Source organism: Petaurus breviceps, unplaced genomic scaffold (assembly GCF_028583685.1).
Source record: "Petaurus breviceps papuanus isolate PSGF00001 unplaced genomic scaffold, PetGlider_PUasm1.0 551, whole genome shotgun sequence".
NCBI lineage: Eukaryota > Metazoa > Chordata > Mammalia > Diprotodontia > Petauridae > Petaurus > Petaurus breviceps.
In genome coordinates this window covers 24,415,676-24,436,963 of record NW_027186372.1, presented here as the reverse complement: position 1 = coordinate 24,436,963, position 21,288 = coordinate 24,415,676, and the positions used below count along the sequence as shown (strand labels likewise).

Here is a 21,288-nt window from a genome sequence, read left to right as displayed (position 1 = left end):
AGATTGTCTTATGTCCTAGGGGTCCCTTCAAAGACAAAAGCTGGAATAACTCAAGTTTCTGCATTGCTCTGTAACCCCTTGAAATGGTGATCTTCTTTCTACTAGTAAATTAATTCTTCTGACATAGGACTGAGAAAATTCTCAGCTGAATGTTATGGAGTATGCTTATAATCCCCAATACCAGCATGGCTTTGCCTGGTAGTGGATAGCTTGAGCTAGGGAGTTCTTAGCTAGAGTATGCTAAGCTAATATATCTGTACTAAGTCCAGTACCAACATGGTGAACTTCCTGAGAACAGGGAGCTACCAGGCTGCTTAAGGAAGGGTTAACCAGCCTAAATTAGGAGGGGAACAAGTTAAAGTGCCCATGTCAATCAGAAATGGCCACTATACTTCTAGCCTGGGAGAGATGTAAAAATCTAGTCTCCAAAAATAAAATAAATAAACCTAATCTGTGGTTTTAAGGGAAAAAATGTGGTTCTATGAAAAAAAAACTAGTTTCATTTTCTCAAAAATTAAACTCAGACCCAGAGTATCAGGACTGTCTTACCAACTCATGAAAGCTTATATCTAACAGAGCCATTATCATAGTACATGAAGTATGGTTGCAGAAAATGTGGTAGGTTACCCAAAGGGTTACCTGGCATATGTAATCTCCCTGAGGTCAAAGACTATAAATCATCAAAATTTCATTTGATCCTTACAAAACCTCCTAGGAAGTGGGTGTTATTATTATTTCCATTTTATAGTTGAGGAAACTGGGGCAGATGGGAGGTTGATTTGCCTAGGGTCACACTACTAGTAAGTATCTAAGTCTGGACTTGAATTTAGGTCTTCCTGACTCCAGGCTCAGCACTCTATCCAGGACACCATCAGTTGCCAGGATCCTAACTCTTAATGCAGTATTCTCTATACCTAACATTGGTACCTAACAATTGGTACCATTGTTGGTACCTAACAATTGGTACACAAAAGCATTATGTCTTGAATAAAATGGGAACATGTGATGGGCTATTTTTAGTCTCTCTGAATATCCTTGTTGGACCATTAGAGTGGGTTAGAGGCAGGGGTATGTTTCCTTTAAGCTGAATTGACCCTTTTTCATTGGTAGGGATTCCAGTTTCTCAGGGGTTAAAATTAGCACCACCAAGCTCCCTTTTTCAGTAGGCTCTAACCATGCAAGGGACCAGGTGGATCTAGCTGACAGATGTTAAGGTTAGAAGGAAGGGTAAGAGCCAGATGAGAAAACAGAGAGCCTCCCCTTCCGGAGCTGCCAGGACTTCCTGTCTTTAGGCTTGGTTCTTTTTTATGCATCAATTCCAACACAGTTACTGCACTCTGTCATTCGAACTCAACTCCTATCTCTGAAATTGATGAGCGATTGTGCCCTTGACAATACAATGTCAGCTTTTCTCACTGTCCAGCTCACTCTGTATATATTATCATAATGTGCTGCCTGTTTGGACCTTAGCTTATTCTATCTCTTTGCCCAAATCCTTAGTGGAGTCTATAACCTTTCCAAAATAATTTTCTCCCTAACATTCACATACTACTTAAAACAAAAATAAAACTCATTCTGTATAGGTATTAAGACTACTATTTTGAAGAAGTTTAGAGTTTTAATAAAGTGAAATATTATCAACTTTAAAAGGCATATTTATCTTGATGCATCTGATAGGAGGGCTCAACAAAATCCTCTTCAGGGGAAAGGGAGAGGGCACATTATATTCTTTTTTCCTATCAAAATCTATTTAGCAAATAATTTCTAGTACCCAAAATGGTTTCATTATGGCTCAAAAGAGTTAATGCCCCTTCCCACCAAATCCTGAAAAATATGTAACTTCTCATAACCAGATTTACACAATCAAAGAACCCAATGAGGGGGAAAAATATCAAGGGTGTGTCTCCCAAAGCAACATGGTATTCACAATTTATTTAAAGCAGGAATGGGGAATCTGTGGCATCAAGGTCACATGTGACCTTCTGGGTCCTCAAGTGTGGCCTTCCAACTGAATCCAAACTTCACACAGATTCCCCACCCCAGATTTAAAGATTCCATGCCTTGTGGGGTACAATGAATCACCCTTTGGAGCTGTCCAAGGTGTGAGAGAGGAAGTATGCTTAATGGAAATGACCACCTCTCCTTTATTTTATGGGTCATACGCCTCAGTTGTCCTTGAACAGTCTATGGATACTAAGAATGGCAATATTAGAGTGAATGGAAGCAATGTGTTCTGTAAGAAACAGTGGTGTTTTAATAATCCCAGATTGGCCTAGCTTGGAATTTATGTAGACTTCAACACATGAAGTGCAATTATTACTCAGCTAGTAATAATTCCCTTTCTGGGTCAATTTCAGGACAAAGCATACAATAACACATATGATATTTTTTTCCCAAGGAATTCTCATGTTAGAAGTCTCCACATCAGATTTCAGAAGGAGTGGCTATCCCTAAATTCCCCCAGGACTCTAAAGACCTCCCTTGGTGGTTTATGAACAAAATTTGTTTTGTTTGTTCCTTTGAAAAGTTGCATTTCTGGATTTGCAACTTTGCAAACAAAACAAAATGGATTTGAAATAAACCACTAACCACTGTTCCATAATGTCCCTTCCCAAGGGGGATTTCTGGATGACACATGGAAGGCTTTGTTTTCATGTTCACCTCATTTGAATCCTAGGCTTTTTGGCCTTTAAAAATCTCAAGTGCTGTTAATACTTGTGAAAAAAGTGCTGCAGTGAGAAGCTATGAGTTTTGAGAAGGCAATTATGCAAATAAACACACATAATTATTGTGCTCTTGTAACTAAACATGGGATAGAAAATTGTACTTTAAAAAAAAAGTCTTGCCCTTTTAGTCCATAATGCCATGAAGCTATCACTTCCTGCGAATGTGCTTAATTAGCTCACAGAACAAGTCTCTTGTGGATCACTCATTTATCAAGTCTCACACAATTTTGTAAGTTTGCCTTGATTTATGAGTCAGCAGCCTCACTGAAGAGTTGATGCAAGGTAATATAGCCCCCAAACCCATATCAGTAAGAATGGTATTTCCAGTATGATACTTAGTAAACCTCCCCTATAATAACGTACGATCCTCTAGCTTAAGTCATCTTATCACAGTTTTGCATTTTCTCCTTTGGGGGGTAGTATGGTGTAATGGAAAGAGGACTGGAATTAAAGTCAAAGGACCTGGGTTTGAATCAAGCCTACAGTACTCAATCTGCTATGTTATCCTGGTCAAGTCACTTACATTCTCTAAGCCACAATATCCTCATCTATAAAATGGACATACATTACCTACTTCACATAGTTGCTCTGAGCAAGGTGTTTTGGAAACCATAAAGCACTAAAGAAACATGAGCTATTATTATTGTTATGATTGCTTAAACTCTATAAGGTCTCTATAGGAGAATTGCTGGAATATGGAAACAAAAAATTGTTTCCATAGAGGCAATGAGTTACAACAATATGGCAAGTAAGAAAAGTAACAACAGCCTGCTTGTCCCACCTGGACTCTCACAATCAAAGAGAGCGACAAAGAAAAAAGCTTTATGATTTCATCAGCGTAGGAAATTCCCTAAATACAAAACCCAATAATCTAACTACTATACCATGATATCTCAGAGTTAATGGAATATGCAAGTTGTAAAATAAATACAATCAATATTTCCTTTAAAAAAAATTCACTCTGGATAGCTGGGTGGTGCAGGAGACAAAGCACTGGCCCTTAATCAGGAGGACTTCAGTTCAAATCCAACCTCGAACACTGACTAGCTGTGTGACCCTGAACAAGTCATTTAACCTGATTGCCCTTCTCAAAAAAAAAATCACTCAACCATATGATGTACCACTTGGAAAACTGGCTACTTGAAAAAAAAAAAAAAAGCCAGGAAATAAGCATGCAAACATTTCATTCCTGTAACCCCAGAAATACTCTGCTTGATTTTTTAAAAGATGTACTATGGACCAAATTTCAATGGGCCTAATTTATGATCATTACTGCCCTGGCTGTGCTTCAGAGAAATAGGAGATATGCTATATGTCACTAAAATGAAAAATACCACCATTCAGTATCATTGTTAAATTTGAGCACCGTTCCTCCTTTCTGGTAATGTCACCATTTGGACAGGATTCAAACTAAGCTAATACAGACCACCTTGTAATAAGTTATCTGAATATTATCTTTCAGCTGGAAGGTTGAGCTTTTGTTGGCTACTCAAGCCCCTTTTATTTGTATTTCAAGGGCTCCTATGAAAATCAGTATTTGTTTTTCGTCCCATTCACTGTCTGTCATATATACGTATAATGTATGTATGTATATGTGTGTTTGTATACACGCACATAAGTATACACACACACATATATATTTAAAATCCTTAATTTTTTATATTTTGGACAAAAGCAACTGTTCCCTTTCTACTACAAAGAAAAAGACCTTATTTGATGTTTGAAAATGTAGGCCACAATGCTATATTTTATGACACATCTATATATTCTTAACCCCAGTATTCTGTTCTTGCATCTCTGTCGTCCTTTTTGTAGTAGAAAAATCAATTAATAAGATATGATATGCCACCCACAGGAACCAAAAGATGACACCAATATTTTTCTACTTAACCTGGACCTCTTCACTATGGCTCTCCTGCCTAAGTGGGCCTGACTGTAATTTTGCACTGACACCAGTCAAATTAAGGGCTGTCATCTAAGTTTGAAGAGAGGTGCCATTCATTCTGTGCACTTGTATCTGGAGAGTGCATTTCTTCCAGGAAGCTCAAGTGATTTTACAGACATTCTTCTCATTTGTCATCGTAATTCCCAGAGAGACCAGCAAGCAGGCATTAGTCCAAGGCCCATTTCTGAAAACAGGAATGCAAAAAGGGACTGAGAACTAATGTTAGGGGCTGATGGCATTTCTCCTGAAATTTTACCCTGCCCTGACTACCACTACACCCTTGCATTCCTGCATTAAAGGGTAAAAGGATTAACAACCTAACATGCAAGTCTTTCTTAGGGGTGGGGGGAATGAAGAGTAGGTTTGTGGAAGAGTTAGTGAGGGAGGTATATTCAGTTCCTCAGTTCACACTGAATTGAGAGTTAGGAAATCTAGTTCTTAGTCTCAGTTTTACCACAAACTAATTAACAACTTCTCTCTGAGTGTCCATTTCTATATCTGTAAAATCAAGAGGTTAGGCTAGCTTACCTTTAAGCTTCTTTCCAGCTTTAAAATGTTATGATTTTATAATTACTGACCCTTCAAGAACACCTTGACAAGGGAACGATAACAAAGATGCCGATCTAGGGGGTTACATTTCTGACAGTCACGTTTGGGGATACACATGTTTTGAGTTCCACTACCTGGATATGCAAGTAATGTACATTTGTTTCATCATCAACTCCCTTTATGGCAATGGAGAAGTCACTTGAGTTTCTTATTTTTCTCAATTAGGAATAAAAGGGATTGAACAAGATGATCTCTAGGTGAAAATTAGGCCAATAAGAAATTATTTTTAACTAGCTTACAAGCAGATTTCATTCAGTTCAAGGAAAAAACTTCTTAATAATTGGAACTATTCAAAAGCAAAATGAACTGCCTCAGAAATAGTGATCTCCACACCACTGGAGGTCTTTCATCAGAAAGAGGATGACCAGGGATGCTGGTGAGATTTTTCTTGTTCAGTTATGGTTTAGACTGGGTGGCCTGTGAAGTCTCTTCCAAGTTCTAAGATTTTGTGATTCTATAAAAACAAATCTATTAGCTGACACCATCCAGAAGAAAAACTTTCATAGTCCTTGAGTATTTTTTTTCTTCAGTACTGAATACACACATTATTGATGGACTGAGGAGTAATCAGAGAGACAGCTTCAAGCCAAAGCAAACACCTGCATGATCCTGGTAAGCCCAACAATGGAAGGCCAAGTTAATAACCAACTCAGAACAATCTGGCCCTGGGCTTTGTATGACTCTAGGAGCACATTTAATTGAACCTGAGTTAATCAAAGCCTGTTTTGGTCCCATGTCACCTGCAGAGCTGCCAGAGGAGACACATAGCTGACTGGTCTAATGGTCACATCATCCACTATCTAAGTCAGTCGATTCCTCTATTCCGTAAAACTGTAATTTACCCAAAGGCTTCAACCTTGGTCAAAGACACACAGCAATAGGAAGGCATTTGGTTATGTCCAATGCACCAAGAGCTCCTAGGATGCCAAATCATAGACTATTAGAGACCAAAGGGTCCTTCAGAGATGTTTTTGTCTACCCAGTCATTGTGCAGATAAAGAAAGTGAAGCCCAGAAAGGTGAGAACAGCTGGCTATTAACAGAGCCAGCAGGAGAGCTCTCATCTACAGTGCTATAGTAGAAAGAATAGTAAACTTGGACTCAAGCAACATACGTTCAAATTCTTCTTATGTACTACCTAAGTGACCATAGCCAAGTAACTTCCTCTAAGATTCAGTTTCTTCATTTTTGAATCAAGATGACTGAATAAGATTGCTTTATGATCCCTTCTAACTCTAAATCCTATAATTATATGATTATCAGACCACTATTCTTCCCTCGGCATAATGTAAATTTATTATATATATATAATATATGCATATGTGTGTGTATATGTGCTTGTGCATGTGTATGTGTTTGTGTTTGTATCCTCATTATAGCATTTAGCTGATGAGGGGAGGAAAGAAAAAAGAAAATTTTATTCCTATTTTTTATCCCCTCTTTACCACTTTCCCTCAAGTTAGCTATATTGTGTGTTGTTAAGCACAAGTATTTACTAGAGTTAAAAGATATAGTAGTATTACACAAACTTACATGACACCCTGTTCAAGAATATTAAAGAAGTTTAATATTCTTTAAGAATAGAAAATGCGTAGTATCAATGATAACTGAAAGGTCTGTGCCTTACAGCGGCAGTAAAAGAACTTTTTTTCCACAAGCTATAAATCATGGAGTAGAAGCAGCTTTAGTTGGATTTTGTCATTGCTTAGCATTCTTCTGTGGTTGTTCTTTGCTTGTTTTTTTAGCTAGTGTTTTGGGATTGGATCAAATCCCCCATTTTCCCTAACATTTTCACTTTTCTTTACATGTCAACCTCTATATATTTGGCAGGGAAATTCATTCATGATTCATTTTCTCATTCACTTTGTTCTACAAATTATTTTAAAGTCCATAAACCTCTTCTTTTTAATAAGGTCCTTAAAGGCCTAACCTTTTCACTAAGAAGACAGATTATATTTGGTTACAGGATTGGAACCTTAGGAGACAGAATTTCAAGCCAAATTTCACAACCCCTTAAACTTTCAGGTTATAAAAATCTACAACTAAATGGTCAAGCAATCAACCAACAAACAAGCATTTATTAGGAGTCTGCTGTATGCCAGGATCTATGCTAGGCACTGGGAGATAAAAAGACAAAAAAAAAAAGGAACAATCCTTATTCAAAAGGCTCACATTCTATTGGGTAAGACAACAGGTACATTAGTGTGTAAATTTAAAAATAAATAAATATAATGAAGTTAAATAGCTAAGGAGAGAGAACTCTAGCATTTGGAGGAATAAGGAAGGTTTCGTGTAGAAGGTGATATTTGAGCTGGGTCTTAAAGACAAACAGGGATCCTATGAGTCAGAAGTAAGAAAGGAGCGCATTTCAGGCATGGGGGATGTCTAGTGTTATGACACAGAGATTTAGGGATGGGATGACACATGTGAGAAAGAAAGAGAAAGTAAGTTTGGCTGGACTGTGGAGTGTGGGGAAGGGAGTGAGGAAGATAGAGAGTCAGGTGAGGTCAGGTCAGTTTGTGAAAACTTCAAAAGCCAAACGGTGGAATTTATATTCTGTCCTGGAGAGAACTGAGATCCACCAGAGATCTGGTTTGTTGTTTTGCTGTTATTGTGGTGGTGGTTGTCTTAGCAGGGGATAATATGTTTAGATTTGTACTTAAGAAAAATCACTTTGGCAACTACGTGGAAGACGAGTCTAAAATGAGAGGGAGGACTGGATTAGATGATCTTGAGGTGTCTTGAAGCTCTGAATGTAGGATCCTCTGAGCTCTAGTTGGAAAAGTTTTACTAACCTCTCATAAATATTGTGCCATATGACCTGTCCAGCTCCATATAGCCTCTGAATACCACCCCAAAGCCACCATCAAAAAACCAAAGGATCCATTCACCAAGAGTGGGAGGGGGAAGGGGAGCACATACACACACACTTTAAAAAAAAACTGCCCCTTTAAAAAAAAATGAGCGTTTCAACTGCTTGTCAGTCGGCTGCCTGACAAAGCCACTTGAGTGTCTTCACGCACATTTGCATAAATGCTCCCGGTGAGTTCACCGTAGCTGCTCTTGCTAATGGTACATAAAGTAATTTAGTCACCTCTCTCAGGCATTCTGTGTCAGGATGATGAGCGCCCGCACTTTGCCTTGTTGCATATTAGATCATTAGATAATAAAGTGTTAGAGCATGCAAACTGACAGGGTCTCTGCACTATCATTTTTTGAGGGCACTGCATTTTGCCACAGGGGAAAAAATAGAGAAACTGATGCCACAATTGTCCTTAACTTCAAGTAAACATGACTGGAGAGTGGAGAGAAACAAAAAAGAGATAATGATTAGTAATGAGAACAATAACAACAATAATAATAATTTACAGAAGAAAAGTAGTAGGTGCCTTCAAACACTGCCAGGTGAGAAGGAGGATGGGTGCAAATGCCAAGCCTAGAACTTCCATTTTAAAACCCCTTCACCTCAAGCAACAACATTTAAGGATTTCAGAGTTGGAAGGGACCGAAGACAACAAAGAGTCTCACCAGAGCCATAACTAGCAATATTGGCACCTGAGGCAAACACTACAAAATTTTTCTGGGCCAAGGTGGTGGGTTTTTCTTCAGAGGCTTCTAAATGCTTCTAATGAAACACTTCCAGGGGAGAAAACAAGGTTGCAGCGAACAAGGGAGGAGTTCACTTCATATTGAAGTACCATTTCATATTAACTAATTATTCTTGCTTTCCCAGTGTTAAATTAGTCTTTTATACCAGTAAAGAGGACAGATTAGTACCCTTGGTCAAAGCCCACTCATCCCACTTTAGTTTGGCTCTGAATCTAACAAGCTCACATTTTAAAGATGGGAACACTGAGATGTACAGAGGTTAAGTGACTTGCCTAAGGTCATAGAACTACTAAGTAGCAAGAGTTAGAACTAGAACTCAGGCGTTCAGGTTCCAAGGGTAGCACTTTCTTCTACATTGAACTAAGAGCATTATAGAACCACATCCTCTCTGGAACATAGTCTTTCACAGGATCATAAAATTATAGGTTTAGACTCTAAAGGGACCTCAGGAGCCATCAAATCCAGCCCTTTTGTTTTACAGATAAGGAAACTAGGACACAGAAAAGATTAAGTGACTTGCCCAGGGTCACACAGTCAGTTAATGTCAGAGGTAACCTGAGAATCCAGTCCTCTACTGTCTTCTTTGAACCATTGCCTTCCTTAAGACCAATGTCTATACTACCCTGATCAAAAGTCCTTTCTTAATTAAATAGATTTTAAGTCAACCCAAGAGCTCTGATAACAACTAAGTAAATTGAATGTCTTCGGTCTATATTGGACATGCTTCTATAGAAAAATAATATAATAATACATTAGTAATTCATTTGAGCTTTACCATAAGCATACACATTGGGAGGTATTTATAAATGAAAACCAACTGTAATTATCATGAGCTACAGCTTGCTAAGACTTCTTTCCCTCACACCCTGTGCATGAGTTTACAAAACAAATTTGCCTTTGTCAACTACTATGCTTGAAATGTAGAAGTATTTATTTGAGCACTACATTTCTAAGGCTTTAGGTAACACAGGGAGTGTTGAATGTAAACCATGATCACTGCTTCTACTTATATGTGGAAAGATGAGCCACGAAGGGAACTTTCCTTCCACTGTCTGACAAGCAGGATATAAATAGAGATGTGTGGAATAGCTCAAAAATAATTCAGGCTACCTGAGAATGAGATGGTTAAAAAAAATGGTAAAAGAAGGTTCCTGCAAGCATGTAGAGGTGAAAATACTTTTCAGACTTACTGTTTGACACCTATATTCTTTGGAGAATGTAGTTTAAGATGGTATTTTACAGGAAAAAATTTTTTATAGTAAGACAGAATATTAGAATGTCCCCAAAGCCGAATGCAGTAAGCACCCAATCCACTCCCACACATCTCCAGGATGGTAATTCAATATTCACCCTTTGCTGAGCAGATATTTATGTTTCAGCTTGAAACATCTAAATGAGTGGGTGGCTAATGTGTGGTTGGGTGATTCAGACAGTATAAGAAGTAAAGTTTTTTGTCATCAGCAATATGGACCTCACTGTGTAGATTCTTACTTTGCTGAAGGGAAATCATAAAATGGAAGTCTCTCACTAGCTGAAAGACTGAATAATTTCCAGGTACCAAGGGACAATGCCACATCTTCCATTACACTTTCTCTGCTTCATGGGACAAGAATCTCCCCACCTCCCTTCTAATTCTCCTTTATGTATTAACTTCTCTAATCAGAATGTAAGCTCTTGAGGGCAGGGACTGTTTTTGCTTTTATGCGTTTCTATCTCCGTCACTTAGCATAGTGCCTAGAACATAATAAACAATTATTAAATGCTTTATTTATTCATTCATTCATTCCCCTTGAACTTTTTACAATACTTTATTTTAAAACTTTAATTCACTTAAGTGGTGCTGTTTATTACATTTATCTGAAAATGGGATATATTCCCCATTAGATTGTAAGCTTATAAAGGGAGGAGAAATAGTCTTATCTAAATATATATTGCTTAGCTACTCTGCATATAAGTGCTTGAGAAATGTTTGTGGAATGAATGTGCCATGAGTAAATCACACTTTATTTCTTTAGTAAGATTCCAACAGCAGCATGACCACTTTATGGATTGGCAAGTTGAGCCAGAGCAATCAAAAGACTTTCCTAAAGTCATATATTCTTCCCCCAAAAAATGTCAATATATGGTATTCATACATAAGGGCGGTGTTATAGATTCACCATCAGTAAGGTAGGTACTTTGAGTTGTTTTTCCAATAGTGAGAAGTCATTGTAATGATCCTTCTAGACAATTGCATCCAGACTCCTTTGCATACCTTGTGAAAAAAAAAACTGGCTAGGAATAAGGGAGAAATCTATGAATTCAGAACCAACTGTCCAATGTGTTTGACCTTGCTCTTTATCATGGCATTCTGGCCACCTGACTGAACTAACCACAGGACAGAAACAAAGCTCAGGTTTGCAAGCCATTGGACATAGCCTGAGGAGTACTGGGTATTTCCCCACGTTTTTCCTCTCTGTCTTGCCTAAACAACTCTACATATACAGTGCCTTAAGTGACTCTAGGGGCATTTAAAAAAAAAAAGGCAACATTACTGTAATGTGAAGATCAGAATAATTTTAAGTACAGGAATGGAAATAGAAATGCAATCACAAGCAGGTGTTCCAAATAGCCTCCTGGAAAAAGTAATATCTATCTATCTTAGCCCTAATGAAACCATAAAAAAACAGCTTTTGAAAGATGATAGTTTACTCTAAGAAGACTGTAAAACTGGATGTAGTGAAGTATTTCTCCTAAGAGCGCTACATCTGGCTAATTAATAAAAGGTACAGATTGTACATTCCTTAAGGGTGGGAAAAAATCGAGTAAAAATTATGATAGTGGTTTGTTTATTAAATTGGGATGCTGGCAGCAAAGGGGATTTTCTACCTTGTGAATTATAGCATCAGGACAGCTCATGCCCATGGAAGCCTCAGGAAATGAGATGGAAATTTGTTTTCAAATAACACTGCTGACGAAGCAAACAGAAAAGTGAAGCCAAGTAAGGGGTTACAAATTTTGTCTGAGGAGAAACAAACACCCAACACAGAGCTTTACATATCATGGGTGCACAAGAAATAGTTGGGGAATGAATGAATGGACAAAGGAAAAGTTTATTCTTCATGTATCACATATGAATTCAGATATGTAGCCATCTAGCTCAGAGTTTCTATGGCATTCACCTTCCTTGAGACAAATTTGATCTGGTTTCTGCTTACCCTTTGAAAATCATCACTGATAAGCTGGGATGCCCAAGGCAAATATTATTATATGATAATTCACCTCTAAGACCTACAGATAGACATGTCAACCTTTTCCAGTTTGGAGGGCCATAAAAATTAAGCATGGCAAATGGGACAAAAAATTTTCCCATCTTTAATTACTAGGCCATTATGTTCTAAAGGGAAAAAAAAAAACCAGAATGTCAATTTTGACAGACGGACAATTTGAAAGGTTGGGGGAGGGGTGGGGAAGCTGGAAGGGAATTGTGGAAGGGACAGAGGAGAGAAACCAAATAAATTCACATTTAAAGTATTAATGCCAACCAATGAAAATGATTTGCCTACCATGTTCCAGATAAGAGGGCGTACCTTCCGAGGGGTCAAGTCTCCGAGCCCTCCGCCCATGCTTGGAGTTATTGTGTACGAACATGTTATCTGAGACAGCCAGGACATGGCCATCCACATTGACTGTCGTAGACACCACGACCTAGAGACACAAGAAGGAAATGAATGAACATTTTAATATAAAAGCATAGAGGGTAATAAACTCAAGTTAAATAAATAACAGCTGGGAGCTGAAGAAAATTGCATAGCTATTTCCCATAATAACTGGTGCTTATGCCGTACAAGTCTAACAAGAGACGCTATTGATGAGTGGGTCTTTGGCATGGAAAGCTTTTGATGCAGTTTTAAGTAAAATTGCACAGTTTATAGTTATACAGCAGAAGGTACACTGTTAACCATAATTTGAACAAGAGAATCTTTATTAGCATATTTTTTTAACACAAGGGTGGTTGTGTTTCACCTAAATTACCCTTCAGTTTAGACATTGAAGCAGATATCACAGTTGATCTTAAAAATAAAAATCTTTGCATTTTAATTCACCTCATCACCTCCTCCTACCCCTCCCCCCCACCTCCCAAAGCTTGAGGGTTAGGAGTCTGGGAAAATGTAAAAGAGAAGAAGAAAGGATAGGAAAGCGGGTTTTGGGGTTTTTGTTTTTGTTTTTTGTTTTATGTTTTATTGTTTTTTATCCTGAAGAGAATTTTGCTGATGGGGTATTGGAGGGATATTTTTTCCTCCTCTCCTCCATCAGTCTTGGTTCCTCTGACTAATAAAAGCAAACCAACAACACAACAACACAACTCCCAGCTAGACAGGCATCTTGGTGCAGACTGTCTCCTTTGGAGGCCATCAAATCAGTGGCATGGGCCCAGCTTCTGGGCTGTCACCCAGACGCTCCCCACTGAACACCAGCCCCGTTCAGAGCCTGTTTGCATGTGTTGTCTTCAAGAACTTGGGCTAATACAATGAGCAGGAATGACCTACACTTCTCCTTATATTAAATGGGAAAAGGGATTAAAACTGAAACCCGCAGAGATATGTTTATTCATGCGACCTCTTACAACCAAATATAATAATTGTCTGTTAATTGCAGTTTCAGCTCCCACCTCATGCTTCGACTTGTGAAACAGCAATCAGCCAGCTCCTGTTTAATCCACCTATTATGTTGACTAATTAACTTTGCTCCACAGTTTATTTCTTCCTCCATTATCAGCCCCTGTCAGCCGCAAGCACATGGCTGCATAGGGGGACCTCGGGCTCTTTGATTGATCACCGATAGATTGACATGCAGATTAATTTAATTAGAATCACCTCACTTGAGAAATGAAAGACAATGGCAAAGGGGCTAATAGATCTGCTCTCATAATGAGGCAAGCCTCCAGAGCGAAGGCTGAGGATTTCTGATTTATTTTGCTGAATTCCCTAGTTGTTTCGAAAGGCTCTTGCTTTTAATTGTTCTTGGTTTTGAGAGGCGTTTGCCTCTGAAGAGGTGAAATGCTTTACAAGGATTGGCAAACACTGCGCCAGCTCTGGGAGGAAGCCACCTCTCAGCATTGGCCAAGGGAGGCAAGGTGGAGGAGGGGCACGCGAAGGACCTTTGGAGACTCCAATTTCATCATCTGAGTGGGACAAAAGGGAAAACTTTGGGCTCCTGGCCTGGTCCTGGAGAATGTCAACCCTATTATGAGGCCTCCCACCAAATGTGTAACACTGAAAAAGACCCTCTCCCACCCCCTTCCCCCAGAGATCTGGCCCAAATCTGTCAGAACAAAACATTTTCATTTGAGAAAAGATAGCAAAAAGAATGCTTTCCATCCAGTTATAGCTGAGAGAACTGCTCACAGTACCACCATGTAATGTTTGCAATTTTGTTGTAATCTATTAAAATACTATGGAAGTGATTCAGAGCACTTACAGGGATCCAGGCTTTTCTGCTTAGTCATTTACAAAACCCCAAATCCCATCTAAAGTCATTCATGAGAGGGAGGTAGGCTAAATGAGAGTAATCGTAAAAGGCAAGTTCCAAAGCAATTTATCACTCCATTTATGACTGGCTAACTAGGCTTCAGATGAATAAGCTTCTTCAAAGGCCTCTTCATTTACAGATGAATTTTTTTAAAAAAGCATAGTTTTCTAGTCTTTTTTTATAAAGAAGGAAAAAAAAGATCAGAAACATTGTTGCAGAGCCTTCATTATTTGAAGAAATTGAAATTCATCTATTCTATTCCTTTTAGTCAGAAAGAAGACTACTTGGGACATTTTAAATTACATAACATATCTATCTGTGTCTTTCAAAGACCACAATAAAGTGGTCAATGGAGTCGTTAGCTGAAGAAACTATAAAAGGAATCCCAAACGGTATCTGTTTCCAGTGTCAGGAAATAGAGAAAGTGGTTACGCTCTGTGTCTGTCTTTAAAAAAAAACAAAAACTTTTCTGTGCACCTGTAAGACCATCGCACAAGTGCCACAGGCTTAATTCTTTAAATATTCAGTGCATTTCAGAGAGGCCCCACTGTCATCAAGTTTTATATTCAATATAAAGGCTGAGGACAAGGATTAGCAACAAGGATAACCCACTGTCCACTTTCCTTCATTCCACCAGGAGAAGATAATATGCGTGTATAGGGGAATCTCCAGGGTTTTCTCTCCTCTCACCCCCTTTCACTTTCAATGACCTTAAAAGACCAGCCTAATCTGTTTGCAGGGCCTAACCATAACTGGAAAGAGGAAAAGACCAGAAAATTCTTACATCTTTATTTAGAGGCAACAAAGTTAAGCAGAAAGAACATGGGACTTGGGATCAAAAGACCTGGTGTATAGCCCTTGCTATGCCACCTACTAATTGTGTGACCTTGGGAAAGTCACTTCATTGACCACTTCAGTCTCCCCATCTGGAAATAACATGTTTATAGATGTTCTCAAAGGTTCCTTTTACCTGGGATATTCTATTCTATTTCCATTTTAAATGTTAACTATATTTATATACACACAATACAACACATTGCTCTTTCCCTGCCTCCCCAAATTAGTCTCCCTAATGCATAGGTCTGATTGCAATCTTCTCTTGTTCAAAAGCCTTTTACTGCTCCCAGTTGTGTAGGATAAAATAGAAACTACATAACCTAGAGCTGAAGGCTTTACCAATCTCCTTTCAGTCTACCTTTTCAGCATTTCTATCCCTCTCTGACCACATGTTCTTTCTCTAGACCTACGCGTACTACACGATTTTCTCCATTCTTGCCTTGTTCTCTCCCCACCTCCATGTCTTTGCACATACTGTCTCCATGTCCTAAACTGCCATTGCATGTTCAACTTTTGTTGTCTTTCTCTTCTATGAAGGCCTTGTACATGGAATAATCCTGCCACAAAACTCTCTCATCACCTTAGCTGGATCTCCTATACACTTGGTATTATGGTATAGTTAGAGAAGAGAAGGAATCAGCATAAAGTATGCCGTATTTTGCAGTCAGAAAGCCTGGGATTTGAATTCTAATTCTTCCATTTACTAACTATATGATCTTAAAAAAAAATCAGCTAATAAATTTTTGGACCTCCATTGCCTCATCTGCAAATGATGGGGTTGAACTAGAATGATGGCTAAGGTCTCTCCCAGCTAGATGATGTTAGTCATTTTGTAGCTAGTACTATGGCAGCTAGGTGGTATAAGGGATAGAGTACAGGGCCAGGACTCAGTAAGACCTGAGTCCAAATCTGGCCTCAGATATTTGCTAGCTGTGTGATGCTGGGCAAGTCACTTAACCCTGTTTGCCTGAGGAAACTGGGGCCAAAGCTGTACAAGGCAAACTGTAAAATGAGCTGGAGAAGCAAATGGCAAACCACTCCAGGATCTTTGCCAAGGAAACTCCACAAGGTGTCACAAGGAGTCAGACATGATCAAAAGGACTGACCAAACGATGACAAGCTAGTACTTCGGCTTTCTGTGCAATAAAAGATAGCCACCATTTAAATATCACTCCGAGATCTATAAAGCATGTTATATATGTTATCTCACTTGATGCTCCTTGTGAGGTTGGTGCTATTATTATCCACATATTGGAAAACAAGGTTAGACAAGTTAAGTAACTTGCCCAGGTCATGGCTAGGCAGATGAGGAGCCTCCATTCCCTGTCTGAATCTTCCTAACCTTCCAGACGATATTTGGGCTTAGGAAAGAAGGGGAGTAAATTAGGTGCAGACTTTGGAGACCTCCTTCTAGATTATAAATTCCCCAAGGGCAGGAACTGAGTGATTTTTTTCATCTTTGTTATTGTTGTTATTTTCAGTCATAGCTGACTCTTCATGACCCTATTTGGGATTTCATTGGCAACGATACTGGAGTGGTTTGCCATTAATTCCTTTCTCCAGCTCATTTTACAGATGAGGAAACTGAGTCCAGCAGGGTTAAGTGATTTGTCCAAGGTCATGTAGCTAGCTAGTAAGTGTCTGAGTTCAAATTTGTATCCCTGAAGATGAGTCTTCTGACTCTAGGCCCATCACTCTATCCTGCACACCTATCTGCCCAATTTTCCATCTAAAATAGTTGTTGTCTACTACTACTACTACTACTACTACTGCTGCTGCTGCTGCTGCTGCTACTACTACTACTGCCACTACCACCACCACTACTAATTAATACTTATAATAATTTGACAAATTGAATCAAATCTACTTTCTCATGCAGATTTCAAAATAATCAAAACATAAATTAAAAGACATCTTCTGAAGACCAAATTATAAAACAAAGATGAAAGTAGTAGATGCAGAATGAATATCAAACCATCCTTGAGAAAAAGCCTAGGGCCGCTTAATGCAAGACTAATGAAGGGCTGACATATTCCTGTAAGGGGAGTAAACCAAACAGGCCAAAATCAGGCTTTCCCAAATGTTGCAAACAAAACCTAGCTTTAATTTCGGATGGGCATATATGGAGAAAAAGTTTGAGTTGAGATTCCACCTCCCCAAAATGCCTAAGCCTCACTTTGTTAGGGGCTTCAAAGTAGGAAAAGAAGCAACAAATGGTAGGAATGAGAAGAGGTAACTTAGAATTTGGGGTTAACTGGAGCAAGACCTTCAGTAAAAAGGCTTTGAAATCAGTTTTGCCAATTCATTCTTTAGGCAGCTGGGGGGTGATTGACAGAGCCCTGGGGTTGGAGTCAGAAGATCGGAGATGGAGGTCCATTTCTATCAGATGGGTAGCAACCCCTGATGATGGTGAGTGAGTGCCTTGAGTAGCACTAGCTTTCTGACCTGGAGCAAGCCCACTTGGTCTATGTGTTTTGTCTTTATCTGCACATGGGGCTAATCACCTTTGCCCTATTAGCACTGTTGTGAAGATCAAATGAGACTGTACACACTTCGTAACCCATAAAACTCTACCTAAATTTCAGTTAATATTATTCCCAAGTCCAAATCTGAATCCAAGAACAAGATTATTCTTGGTGGGGATATATTTGTTTAGGGACATCACCTCATTTATCTGAATTAAGCACCTTGGGGCTTCATTTTGCTTTAACAGCAATCCATTAAAATCTGCATTCTGATGAACACTCAGAATTATACCCTCATCTGCCAGCCTCCATTCCCTGTCTGAATCCTCCTAACCTTCTAGACAATATTTGGGCCTAGGGAAGAGGGGAGGTAAATTAGCTGCGGACTTTGGAGACCTCCTTGGCTCATAGCTGTGGTTTGGAATCATGTTAGTTTTACCCTCCACTAGATTTGTGTGACAAATAAAAGACATCCAACTGGCTCCTCACAGGCAACAAATAGCACATATCCCAGATATTCAGAATTCGGAAAAATTCAGACATAGGATATTTGATCCTTATCTAGCAAAAAGTTCAAAATAATGTTTCCCTCTGAGAATCTGGAGGTCTGATTTACAAATGATAGTTCATATTCCGGGTATCCTATCTGTGCTCAATTGTTTTTTCCAGTTTGGTTATCCAAAAATTATAAGTTATACCTCTAACTCCTAGGTCCAACAATGAATTTCTGCATCTTAATGGACTTTGAGGCTTATGATCATATGATTAAAGATCTAGAGTTAGAAGGAAACTTAGAAGTCGTTTCTCCAACTTCCTAACTTTACATATGAGGAAACTGAGATCTATGGAGATTTGCCCAATATCATAGAGGTAGTAAGTAGTGGAACTAGGATTTGAACCCAGGGCATTTGGTACAAATAAAGCAAAAGCATACTTCCTACTCTGCATGCTATTATGAAACATAGGCCTTTGGCTAATTCTATTTTTTTTCTTCCCCCCTGACATCGTAGTTTTAGTTAACTGTACCCATTTGTAGGGCTGCCCAATAGATAGAGCACTGGGCTTGGAATTAGGAACATTCATCTTTCTGAGTCCAAATCCAGCCTCAGACATTTACTATCTGTGTTACCCTGGGCAAGTCATTTAACCTTGTTTGCTTTAGTTCCTCATCTGAAAAAAATGAGCTGGAAAAGGAAATGGCAAATCACTCCAGTATCTTTGCCAAGAAAACCACAAATGGGGTCACCAAAAATCAGACACAACTGACAGCAGCTCATTTGTATCTTAGGTTATTTGCTGTGCTTAGCTGTGATAAAATGCATTGCTCTTAAAAAGAATTTTCATGAAATCAATTTGGTCTTTCCCAAATCTCAGCTCTCCCCCCTGACAACCCCCCAACCACAACACACACACACACACACACACACACACACACACACACACACATACACACAGAGCTAGAATTCCAAATTAGTTTGGTTTATCAGCTATGACACCTGTTCAGAGTTGTGAGGGTTTGGTTGCTGGTCACTTTGTGGTTTTAGGCTTGTGTGTCTTAGCCCTCTTTGTCATTTCTCAGACTCTCTCTCAGGGGACCTTGTATGGCCTCACTACATTATCCAAAGTCCATGAAGCATAACTTCTACCTCATGTGCAGATTTGCAAGCAGACACAAGTGCCTAAATTCAAACATGAGTTGCAGGATGACATTAACACAAGTTGCTTCTTAATGCTGGTGTAGACGTTATGACAGAGAGGTTCCAAAGGGCCAAAATCTGTCTTTCAGCATTTCCATAATAAGTTGCAAGCTGGGGCTAGCATATTAGACAATAGTTCAATCATCAAAATTCCTCCTCAGATAATATATCCTTTTTTGATTTCCCTTCCCAAAATAAACTAAGTTCAGCAATATCAGCCATTCAGTTTTGAGTGAACCACCCTAGAGAATAACACACATAAATAAATATAAGGGGATTCCTAATATAGAGTTCAATAGTTGACTTAATTGGATAGAAAATTTTGGTCCTGAAGTCAATCTGTCATATGGCTTGCTTCTTTTGGGTTTTATTTTTTTTAAATTTGTGCATGGTTTTAGAACTCAAGCAGAAAGACAACAGCACCAGCTCGGAGCAAAATGATTACAAAAAGGTACCAAACGAACTTTAGCCTATCTCTAATCTAATCTACCTCCCTTCTCCCATACTCATGTATGCATATTGACATTCACATGCCATCACATGGCAGCTAGGTGGTACAGTAGATAGAGTGTCAGGTCTAGAGTCAGAAAGACCTGAGTTCAAATATGACTTCATACACTTACTAGCTGTGTGATTCTGGGCAAGTCATTTAATCTCTTTGCCTCAGTTTCCTCATCTATAAAATGGGGACAATAATAGCTTCTACATCCCAGGGTTTCTGAGGATCAGAAGAGGTGATAATTGCCCAGTGCCTGGCTCATAGAAAGCACTATATAAATGTTTGCTATAATTATTATTATAATGACTATTATTAAGTGACTGAGTGGATAGAGTATCAGGCCTAAAGTCAGGAAGACCTGAGGTCAAATCCAACCTCAAACATCACAAGCTGTGTGATCCAAAGCAAGTCATTTAACCTCTCCCTCAGTTTCCTGATCTACAAAATGGACACATTATTGTCCCTATCTACCTCCCAGTATTGTCGTGAGGATCAAAAGAGAGAATAATCATAAAGCAATTTGCTCAGTAGTACTATGGAAGTGTTGGTTATTATTTTTAGTATCTATCCTGACATCCTTTCTCCTGAATAACTCATTCATTCATTACTCTAGACCCAAGTTCTCTTTCCTTAGCTTCTCCTACTTTCAACCAATATTTGACCTTTACATAGTGGGAAATTTTTAGACTTGTCTATCTGTGTAGTAAAAGGTTTCCTCAAAACAAGTGCTTACAGTAAATTCTCCTGCACTTTGTTCTTTTATAATACACCTGACGTAGGCTAAGATACTCATTAGAACCTGTAAGATGGAACGATGGCAATATTTTCTACAATTAACACTCCTTTCCAAGTGAAACAGCAAAAAGATCTCAGGATAGAGTTGATGTGGGGGGGTGGAGGGGGTCTGGCCAGAGGGGAGGAAGCAATAATTATTTTGGTATAACTAGGTAGAATTAAGGATGAGGAGACTTAACTATATGGATAAATAGGTTACTATAAATAGCTAAATAATTTAATACTTTAAATTAAAATATCCTCTCCCTAGAAAATAAATTGAAAAAGGTGATTTGGGTAACATTAGAATTTGTCTAAATTGCTCAGGTAACTGAGTACATCAATTTAAACTTCTTGAAGTGACATCAGAGTTTTCCGATATTTTTTTTCTGAACCAAGAACTCAGTCTTTAAACAATTCATCAGTAATCTCTTTCCCAACCATTTTTTTTTTACATATCTCAGCAGTGCCTTTGCTATGTGAGGACATTCTGACTTTCCTTTGCCATTTGTGCATCAAGCAGGAATGCATGACGGAGAAAGGAGGAGAAAAGTTAGTATGTATATAGTTAGTGTTAGGGGCAGTGATGCATAGGAATTTAGGTCTACAGAAAACTA

General features: G+C 38.7%; 1 protein-coding gene across 5 annotated transcripts in view; it reads right to left on the bottom strand.

Moving 5' to 3' along the window:
* The window catches only part of EBF1 (EBF transcription factor 1), a 461,328-nt gene that overhangs the window by 133,245 nt on the left and 306,795 nt on the right, over positions 1-21,288 (bottom strand). For 3 of the 5 annotated variants that reach the window (XM_069102477.1, XM_069102478.1, XM_069102481.1), the window contains one exon: positions 12,434-12,575. In XM_069102477.1, the coding sequence (XP_068958578.1) occupies positions 12,434-12,575 (142 nt within the window). The remainder of the gene's footprint in view (positions 1-12,433; positions 12,576-21,288) is intronic. The other 2 variants (XM_069102479.1, XM_069102480.1) reach the window with 1 other exon arrangement.